At 38.6% G+C, this 10,981-nt stretch overlaps 1 protein-coding gene across 1 annotated transcript; it reads right to left on the reverse strand.

Moving 5' to 3' along the window:
- Nucleotides 1–234: 234 nt before the first annotated feature.
- Nucleotides 235–9,367, reverse strand: LOC125242065 (peroxisomal catalase 1-like). Its single transcript, XM_048150767.1, has 3 exons — nucleotides 9,325–9,367; nucleotides 2,439–2,563; nucleotides 235–1,728 (listed from the first exon to the last, which is right to left on the reverse strand). Exons 1-3 carry the CDS (start codon nucleotides 9,365–9,367, stop codon nucleotides 235–237), a joined length of 1,662 nt encoding a protein of 553 aa, XP_048006724.1.
- Between the last annotated feature and the right edge of the window lie 1,614 nt (nucleotides 9,368–10,981).

The raw sequence follows: 10,981 nt of genomic DNA on the forward strand, positions 1-10,981 counted from the left end.
GCTGATTTTCCGGTGAGACCATCAAGTGAAATAATTAAGTAGGTAGTAAACTTCATTATTTACAAAAAAGAAAACTAATTAGGAGCAAAACCCTTTCTTATCCCAGTAAATCATGGAGCAGTTTCAGATGAAACCAAGTTTTTTCCTAAAAAATGTGCCGACAGGCAACTGTAGAACAGGTATTTTTGAAACCTACTCGTCAATTAAACTTAAACAAAACAATATTTTGTGTTACTACTGACAGTTAGGTACTAGATCATATGTTTTAGGATTCTCCTCAACTAATACCAGTCTCGGGCGCGACAATATCTTCTGTGCCTCAGCGAGAGGCAACGCTGCCTCAACGCGCGCCCCAAGGTCACGGTCTACGAGGTACATGATCCTCAGCCATTCCTTCTGCGCTTCTTCGACCGCGTTCACCATTATGCCCGCCATGTTTGTTGCCAACCTTGTCCTCTTACCTTCCGTATTGACGTAAGTATTGTAGAAATAAGCAGACTCTCCAAGATCTGTCGACTGACGGAACTTTATCATGGGGGACTCTTTAGGTCTCGCTACGTCTACAAACGGAACTGGGCCATTAAACAAGTTCTGATAGTAATTCGGCGCATCTTTCATATTATCTAGCACTGGCGGTACGCCGTCCCGATTATAGGTTTTCGCATACTTCGGCAGATTGACTTCGATATTATTATGGTTGATGCCTAACCGATGAGCTTGAGCATCTCGGTAGGAGAATCTTCGCGCTTTGAACATGTCGTCAACCGGTCCTGGTATTCCGGGCACCAAATTTCCGGGATTGAAAGCCGCTAGTTCGCTATCCTTAAAGTTATTGTCAGGATTTTTGTTTAAAACTAAGCGTCCAATAGTTACTGTATGATATGTTCCGTTTCTCCATAACGCGCCCATGTCGAAAGGATTGTAATTAAGTTTAGTAATGTGGGCCTTAGGAATGATGTCTATGTCTAGTCTCCAAGAGGGGTAATTTCCAGCGGCTATTGCATCGTAAAGATCTCTATTGGAGTAGTCCGGGTCATTAGATCTCAGAGCCACGGCAGCTCGCTCGCTGAGCAGCTCCAAGCCTTGTTCACTTATAAAATTGAATCTTACGAAATAGCTGTCACCATGTTTGTTGACGATCTCATATGCGTGGATAGGAAATGCGTTCATATGTCTGTAGCCATTAAATATACCGAAATCAGAGAGCAGCCATAATATTTGGTGGATGGCTTCAGGAGTATGACTGATGGCATCTAATCGAGCTGTAGAATCGATAACATATGTCTTTGGATTTCTCTTGAAAGCATGATTCAATGGATGTAACAAATGTGGAGAATTATAGAGGAATACTGGGAATGATAAGGACAGGAAATCTAAATTGCCGTCGTTCGTGTAGAACTTGGATACTAAGGCTCCTGTTTCTCTCACCACGTCTAAACCGTCGCGACCTTGGATAAGGTAAGAGAATCTGACGAAGGCAGGAGTTCTCTTTCCGATGCCATTAAAGACATCCGCTTTTGTATATTTGGAGACGTCGTTGGTGACTTCGAAATAGCCGAAAGCACCCGTGCCGCGCGCATGCACCACGCGCTGTGGAATGCGCTCTTTATCAATAGATGTTTGCAGATCCCAGAAATACTGACTGTTGAAGAAATCGGTGTTGAGGGTAACTGTCTCCCGCACATCCACCGGTGAGCCAGCTGATGTTGTTAACACTCCGATAGGTTTCTGCAATTAAATACACATTGAACTTTTAACAAAAGTCTTTACTTAGGTAACAAGAACAAAATAAATTCAGGAACTAGGTACAATGGAATTAATTACAGTTCCAAATTCAACAACAGTGCAAAAGTGGGTCTGAGCCTGAGGAGTTTAGAGAACTACAACTGACGTTGAAACAATAGATTAGGTCATGTTACGTAGTTTTATGTGATGATCTTTTATTTTCACTAGGAGACAAAGTGATATTCGAAAACTAAAACATAACCCTATTAACCCTCACAACGCTTTGGGTCCCAATTTTTGAATCAATATTAAACTCTGTTGTTTGCTAAACACATGGGTTCTCAAATTGATGTGATAAGCAATTGGAGGCTCCTAAATTAATTTATTTTTCGCCTCACCAACTGGTAAAGGCTCTTTTGACTCCTCAAAAATGCATGAAAAAGCATTTTATCTACAACGTAAATTCATACAAATTTTTACTTGATTTACGAAGCTAGCTGGTAAAATTGACCTTTAAACAAAAATATTTATTGACATTTTTTTTTGTAGTAACAATGCACATTGTTGTACCATACGGTAGCGACCCTTAAAATGTAACCGAAAATGGGTGGGACAAAAAACTTTTTAACATTGATAAAATAAGCAACAACTACTGTGTAAACTTTGTCATGGCGAGATACTGTCACGCCAATGCTTGCCCTGCAGATGCTTACCGGATGTCTGAGTTTGAAGTCCTCTAATTGTCTCTGTACAGCGTCTAAGGTAACGTTAAGGTACTCGATTCCATATGCATTATTGGCTATGGCCACGCAGACTAACACAACTGGCCACTGCATGGCTGAAGATGATAGTGTGCCATATGAAAAATTCTTATATTAACTGATTTACGTGATCTCTTATAATTCTTGTAACTTTGTTTTGGAGGATACCGTTTAAATGCTAGTAAATCCGTAGCGGAAAAATATAATCAGCCTATATTCTGCTTGTGTACTTCTAATACACATACTGCTTATTAAGTTTAATGCGTTCTCGTAATACTTTTGTGTACACAAATGAGTAAACAAGAATCAAAATAATTTCAATGTAATATAAATTTATTTAGTTGTATTTCTTAAATGTTGTTTCATTATTACGTAAAGCTATAAATCGTGAATTTGCATGTAATCTGTGGAAGTGACTGAACACAGACATCATGTTTTTAATTTTATTTCTTAAAAAAACGGTATCGTGCGTGCAGCGGGACGGGGCGTGCGTCGTGTAGAGCTTAAGTAGAGCGGTGAAATTATGATACTTATTACTTTTATATTTTCTTTCTCCACTTTTCATCGTCGCACCGTTCGACAGGGCGCTCATCCACACACCTTGCAACCTAAATGTTCGCGCACCGTGCGGTTTCAGAGGCATTTCCTCCCGCGGACGCTCCGGCTGTGGAATGAGCTCCCCGCCGAGGTATTCCCTATGAACTACTACAGTATGGGGTTCTTCAAAAAACGAGTGTGAAAGTTTCTAATGGGTCGGTGACGCGCATGTGACACCCCTTGAGTTGCAGGTGACCGCTTTCCATCAGGCGGACAATATACCAGTTTGCTACCGACGTGGTATAAAAAAAATATTATCAAAAATAAATTGATATTGTTAATACCGCCTAAACCTGTGATCTAAGAGATCTGAAGTGTTTTATAAGCACTCTGTAAACTTGTCTCTGAAAGAACAATTAAACTTACACAATATCGATATGGCTATTAGTTTAGGCTGGAGGTACCATGGCTCTGCCATTTTGAATAATTTCCAAAATCTGACTCGACAAAAAAATATTGAATTGTGGACTATGGATACAAAATTTCACGTGAATCGGTTGAGAATTGCGATTTGCAGAGGAGAACATCCGCAGATTCAAAAGTAAATCCTACGCTATCACTGCGACCAATAAATAATTACATATTCATAATAAATTATTATATATTTGCACATACATATAAGCATATACGGACATACATACTTACATATTACGTACTTACTTAAATTAAAGGTTGTAATAATTAGTAATAATTTGTGTTCATAACGGAAGAAACAATGAAATTCTAATCGATTCACTTTATCGGAAACGATTTAAGTTACCAATTAAATAGTTTCATTTAATAAGCACTCAACTGATTATAGAGTGTGTACGTCTTATATGGGCGATAAATCAAACCAGATATATATGTATAAATCATTAGTGTCATTAATTTAGATGTGATTTTAAGTTACTCTAAATTTTCATGCCTTGATCTTGGTGATCTCTGTTAGGTGAACGTTCTTAAGAGGATACAGTAGCGAAAATTCTAAAATGGAAAGGAGCCTCCCTTCCAACTTGGGAATTTTAGTTAAATATACAAGTGTTATTAACTAGATTTATCGAAAAAAAATTGTCCATTAAGAACAACTCAGTCAAAAGATATTTTTTAAAAAACTTTCAAAATCGAGGTTCCGCTCTCGACTCTTTCCTCCTTCAAAACTTAATCAATCGGAACGAAATTTGAAAATCTGAATAACAATGAAATAATCTATGTCGGACTGTTTAGCTTTTTTGGTTAATTGTTACCAATCTTGAGTATCACACCTTTTTTTGCGCCACAATGAAAAAGGCCGTTTTTGGAAATTTTTGATTGGCTCTAGAGTCTTTAAAAAGCAGAATATCTAAAAAATCAAAACGGTCCGACATAGATAAAAATAATAACAATCTGTGTTGAAAAAATAATTGCTCTATCTTCAAAAACCAGGGAGGAAATAGTCGAGAGCGTTTGTATGGAGAATTGACCCCTACCGTATCGTCTTAAAAACCTGTAGTAGAGTGGCCGGGCCGAAAAACAGATGTACCTAACGAAAAGTGTTATGGCGCGGTGGCTTATATCTCTGTGACTGTAATAAATATATAAACAATTTTAATACGTCTGTATAGAGGAAAATAGCCATTACTAGGAAATGTATAGTATGCTGACATAAATGGCGCCGATTTTGCGCTAAAAGCGTCCCATTCAGGCCAAAAATTTCTCCTATTTATAGAAAGTAGGAGGAGGAGCATAGGAGGTAGGGCATAGCGAATGATATTCCGCTTTGTGTGGTAGGGCACAGCACAGCGGATATCGTCTCGCTCGAATCTAGAGCAGAGCCCAACTGGGGTAGTACCTCCGCCTTACAGAAGACCGCAGCCAAATAGCACTAGACCCTACTCATAGTGTTGTGTTCCTGCCGGTGAGTAAGGCTGCCAGAGCTCAACGAGGGTGCGGTGTGCTGATGACGGGAGGACTTACGGAACTAACTTGTTCCGTTTATTGTCCTTTGAGTCGTCGGCAACCCGAACCCTCCTTAGAACTTGTACACTCCTTTTTGCTGTGTACTTAACACAGCGAAAGGGAATGTACAAGTTTCTAATGGGGTGGCAACGCGCATGTGACACTGTTTGAGTTGCAGGCGTCCATAGGTTACGGTGACCGCTTTACATCAGGCGGGCCGTACACTTGTTTGCCACAGACGTAGTATTAAAAAAAAAAAGTGTACCTACTGTGCCGTACCATAAAATACATCTTGTGCTGTTTTATTGAAATCTTATAACAAAACTAACATAATTATTAAATTATGTCCTGCTGAAATTAATTAATAATGTGGCATTTCTTACAGAAATTTGGTGATTACATATATTTAAGGAAAAATTACTGAGACTCCCTTTTTTATTCAGCAATTTTCTCAATAGCAATTTACTATAAACCTGATTGCAATGACAGTCAATGACGACACTGAATTTTAAGTAAAAGTTATCTTCTTACATTTTTTTTATACCACGTCGGTGAAAATTAAAATGAAAAATGAAAATGAAATATTTATTTTTCAAGTAGGCATATTACAATGCGCATATGAACGTCAAATAAAGCTACGCCGGCTCTAACCCTACGCCTCAGCCTCGAGAAGATTTCAGTCCCCCCTCAGTTGGGAGGGGGGTATCCACTATGGGACCGGCAAGAAACTCGGCGGGCAACTTCTTTTCAAAACATTACATCTTATAATTAACATGCATTAAATAACAAGTGGCAAACAGGTATATGGTCCGCCTGATGGAAAGCGGTCACCGTAACTTGGACGCCTGCAACTCAAGGAGTGTCACATGCGCGTTGCCGACCCATTAGAAACTTGTACACTCCTTTTTTGAAGAACCCCATACTGTTTCATACATTTCTTTTATATCCAGCCCTGTGTCCAGCTTTGGGGCGAATATAGGCTCAATAACTCGTATTTATTTTATTTACTTATTTTTCATATGTACTTACCACCGTTATGAAATATCTTTTCAAGGAGGGTGAATTTCAACAGGTTCCAAATTTGACTAATTTTCGTGGTATTTTTTATTTTTGTAGTTTATGTCTAAATTATGTATGGATTATACGTAACTAGTCCCAATGTATATTGTGTAGTAATGCCCCCGTAATACACATAGTATTTTTGGAGATATTAAGGTTTTAATAATTTGGTTGCCACCAAAATTGCGTACACCCACCAAAATTAGGTTTACTGGCCACCAAAATTGTTCATTCACGCCAAAATTAGATATTTCTGCACATTAGTAGTATATTTATATTTAATCAGTTATAAAATGAAACAAAGGCAGATGTTTTATGATCCGTTTTATTATAGTGATTATCTGATTATAACAAAGTCGCTAAAATCGATGTGTATGAGACTATACTAGAAATAAACTATAATTTCACTGTTTGTAATAGAAAATAATTCACTTTTAGAATGGCTAACCAAAAAAAGAAACAATCGAGAGAGGAGGTCCTTGAAAAGAAGAAACTTGCTGAGCGGGAACGAAAAAGGAGAATTATGAGTGATCCCGACAAAGCAGCAGATTTGCGAAGAAAAGAAAGGGATCGGTATCATCGTTAAAAAGCCCAAGGTAAGATTTTACCTCTAAGCAGCATGCAGCCTCGTGAAAGACGAAGAAAAAGGAACAGACAGAATTTCAGAGCATATTATAGAAGAAAAAAAAAGGAAGGCTTTGTAATGAGCACAAGTATTAGCACCAGCAAGTGGGATTCCCACTTCGCCCCTGCCTGGTCCTTCTACGCCACAAAATCCTTGTCTCAGTCGCTCTCGATCTCCGAGTCCAGTAGGCCTAGCCTAGCACATGATGGCCGCGGGAGTATGTCGCCGCGAGATAGATGCCACGTCTTCTTCTAACTGTATTAATGACATAAGGACGGGTAGTCTATCTCGGGATTATGCGACGTTCTTGCCAATGTCACTTTTTCCTATTCACAATTCTGGACAATCTGAATTCTACGCAATTAGTATTTCACCTCATTCGCTATTGTGGACAGTAATTACTTGTGAACAGTGGCGATTCTTCCTGTTCGCAATTCTGCACATTCTGAATTGCACACAATAGGTATTTCGCCTCATTCGCTTCTGTGCACAGCCATTATTTCTGTACAGAAGCGATTCTTCCTGTTCGCAATTCTGCACAATCTAAGTTCCACACAATAGGTATCTATCCTCATTCGTGTCTGTGCACAGCCATTATTTATGTACAGAATAGTTTCTTCCTATTCGCAATTCTACGCAATCCGAATTCGACGCAATAGGTATTTCACCTCATTCGTTATTGTGCACAGTCATTATTTGTATACCGTATAGTTTCTTCCTCTTCGCGATTCTACGCAATTCGAATTCCACACAATAGGTATTTCGCCTCATGCGCCATTGTGCACTGTCATTATTTGTGTACTGTATAGTTTCTTCCTATTCGCAATTCTACGCAATCTGAATTCGACCCATTAGTATTTCACCTCATTCGATTTTATGCACAGTCATTACTTGTGTAAATTAGCGATTCTTCCTGTTCACAATTCTACACAATCTCAGCTTCCTCAATCCCCACAAACACGCACAAATAGAAACGCAGAAATCTCCTAACATGAGCGGAGTTTCGTTCTGATTTATTATCAGCAATTCTACTTCATCAAATGTCACAGTGTGAACTATCATACCATGAAAAATACGAATGTTTTCTAAAAAAATACGAAGGAAAAGCTTTTCGCACTACATCTGTAATTATTTAGTAAACATTGGCCTATAGTTCGATTTTAACATTTTGTTTACAAGATATATACAGTGCGTATGACGATAGTTAATATTAATAATGCTATATGGAGCTTTGCCTGTGCTAGAGCGCCGTGGAAAGCATTTTCTGCGTTTCTATTTGTGCGTGTTTGAGGGGATCGAGGATGCTGAGATTGTGTAGAATTGCGAACAGGAAGAATCGCTAATTTACACAAGTGATGAGTGTGCATAAAATCGAATGAGGTGAAATACTAATGGGTCGAATTCAGATTGCGTAGAATTGAGAATAGGAAGAAACTATCCTGTACACAAATAATAACAGTGCACAATAGCGCATGAGGCGAAATACCTATTGTGTGGAATTCTAACTGCGTAGAATCGCGAAGAGGAAGAAACTGTACTGTATACAAATAATGACTGTGCACAATAACGAATGAGGTGAAATACCTATTGCGTCGAATTCGGACTGCGTAGAATTGCAAATAGGAAGAAACTATTATGTACACAAATAATGTGCACAGATGCGAATGAGGCAAAATACCGATTGCGTGGAACTTAGATTGTGCAGAATTGCGAACAGGAAGAATCGCTACTGTACACAAATAATGGCTGTGCACAGAAGCGAATGAGGCGAAATACCTATTGTGTGCAATTCAGAATGTGCAGAATTGCGAACAGGGAGAATTGCCACTGTTCACATTTAATTACTGTCCACAATAGCGAATGAGGTGAAATACTAATTGCGTAGAATTCAGATTGTCCAGAATTGCGAATAGGAAAAAGTGACATTGGCAAGAACGTCGCATAATCCCTATCTCGCGGCGACATACTCCCGCGGCCATCATGTGCTAGGCCTGCTGAGCTTGACACAAACATCTCACGTCGACTACGCTCCCAAGCTGTCCATCGCAATGTGTCCAATAACCCATAGTTTCTGTGTTGTCAAATTCTTTATAGTCCATAATTTTATTTTTGCAGTTCAAACATTTTCGTTGCAAGTTACAGTAATGACCTCACAACACAAACTTTTCGTAATGTGAATAGTAGGTACTGCTTAATTATTGATGAATTATTTTCTATTACAAAAAGTGAAATTATAGTTTATTTTAAAGTTTTTCGTTGTTACTGGTATTTAATCAACTTAGTCAATTATTATTGTAAACTAAAAGTATAAATATATGACAGCAAATTAATAAAATACTTCGTTTTAGCTCAGGATACTCGTAAGTATCAATTTTGGTGGCATTAAGCAATTTTGGTGGCTTTCCAATTACCACCAAAACCACCAAAATTGATGCACCAAAATTAGAACCATTGCATAATAATTTTTTTTTAAATAAACTATTTCATTCACGTCACTTTCAAGTTTATTACTTTTTAAAGAAACCATAAACATGCTTTAAAAACAGTTCACGTAAACATAACTACTTGTTTGTCATTAGTTAGATATACCATCAAAATTGCATGAAAAAATATTTTAATACACCAAAATTAGGTACTTACGTGTTTGCTGGTCAGATCCAGTGACGTACGACACGTACGTCATAGTTCAGGGCCAGAACAGAACTAAACTAACAGGCTACTACACGTTTCTAAGCCTTGTTGCATTTCGTTCGACCATAAAGTCATTTTCAATATTTACCACCAAAATTTACAAATTTACCCGGACAACTATTAATGCTTAGTTTAAAGTATCCAATTATGGACAATTCCTTATTAATATTATTTTATTATAACATACGTACACTAATAACGAGGAATAATTTGTGGTGTTTGAGTTAAATCAATGGATGTTATTGATGTACCATACAAATTGGAAATGGGGCGTACGCCAGGTCGTCCTGCTTGGTGACCCAGGTATGCTCTTTTCACATTTCAATCAATAAACCTTGCCCAGACTCATTCCCCTATGTTCCCATTTATAAAATAAATACTATTACCCAAAAGTAACAAACTGAACTACCAGGCCCCGTAGCCGAAATGCATTTTTGCGACGCGAAACGCCACCGAAACGCCGCAGAAATGTAGTCTGGCTCTGTCGCGCCAATACGCAAGAGCGCGATACTCGTAGCTTTTTTTGTTATAAATGGGCTTACTCTTGGCCATAGACTAGCCAAAGGCAAAGACGCGGCCTACGATGGAGTGAGTTCGCCCAGAAGATGCCTGTTCACTCTTGATTTGAAGATTGCCGGGTTATAGCTACGAAAGAGCACAGAATATATAATAGTACAAGTACAGAAGGCCCACTGCTTTGATGTTCTCGTAATGCCGCCTTTTTAAATACCTACAAAATTCTTACAAAGAAACGAGCCGCACGTGCGCGGCGTCCTGCGATAGGGTTACCTATGGATTAAAACGAATTAACACTCACATAAAATGTTATACTACTGTATTCAAGTCTTGGGTACTTTCTAGGTTATTTCTAGTAAGTAACATTAGAAAGTGCGAACGTGCGTTCAGTGAGAACGCGCGCCACCCCTGAGTAGGCCGCGAACGGCCGGCATGTACTTGTAGCGCGGCGATAGAATCGCGGAGTGAGTCGTCCCTGGAAAGAGATAGATCTACGAAGGAAATATTATCGTGGGCGTTTCGTGAGCGTTTGTGCATTCGGTTACGCACACAGTCCTCTAGTCTCCCAAACCACATGACAATGCTTTACATATACATATAACATATAATCACGCCTGTAGTATCCCATAAAGGGGTAGGCAGAGCACATGAACTACTAAGTTTCAGTGCCACTCTTGGCAAAAAAAGGGGTTGAAAGAAATCCAAATTGTGACATTGCAGTGACAGGTTGCCAGCCTCTCGCCTACGCCACAATTTAACCCATATCCCACAGTCGACTTCTACGACACCCACGGGAAGAAAGGGGGGTGGTGAAATTCTTAACCCGTCACCACACGGGCGACACCACAATGATTTAAATATGTAGATTTATAAAAATAAGCACAATATCGCAATTAAAATATTTTCTATTGAAATGTTAAGCAGTAAGTATTTACTTCCACCTAATTGAGAATTCACCAGTAACAATTTAGTTACCATGCTTACCCATATTAAATCAATTTTTAACAAGCAAAAACATCGGATAACGATATTTCAAGTAATTATTAAAGGGGAAAAATAAATCGTTAGATAATTGTCTGACGGTATATTT

Source organism: Leguminivora glycinivorella, unplaced genomic scaffold (assembly GCF_023078275.1).
Source record: "Leguminivora glycinivorella isolate SPB_JAAS2020 unplaced genomic scaffold, LegGlyc_1.1 Scaffold6, whole genome shotgun sequence".
NCBI classification, from domain to species: Eukaryota; Metazoa; Arthropoda; class Insecta; order Lepidoptera; family Tortricidae; genus Leguminivora; species Leguminivora glycinivorella.

What these genes read in the sequence shown, in the direction of transcription:
- LOC125242065 (XM_048150767.1), bottom strand. Translation starts at nt 9,367, where the DNA reads ATGACGTACGTGTCGTACGTCACTGGATCTGACCAGCAAACAC. An exon ending in TGGATCTGACCAGCAAACAC is followed by an intron (nt 2,564 to 9,324) that starts GTAAGTACCTAA and finishes TATCATCTTCAG; the next exon opens with CCATGCAGTGGCCAGTTGTG. An exon ending in ACTTCAAACTCAGACATCCG is followed by an intron (nt 1,729 to 2,438) that starts GTAAGCATCTGC and finishes ATTTAATTGCAG; the next exon opens with AAACCTATCGGAGTGTTAAC.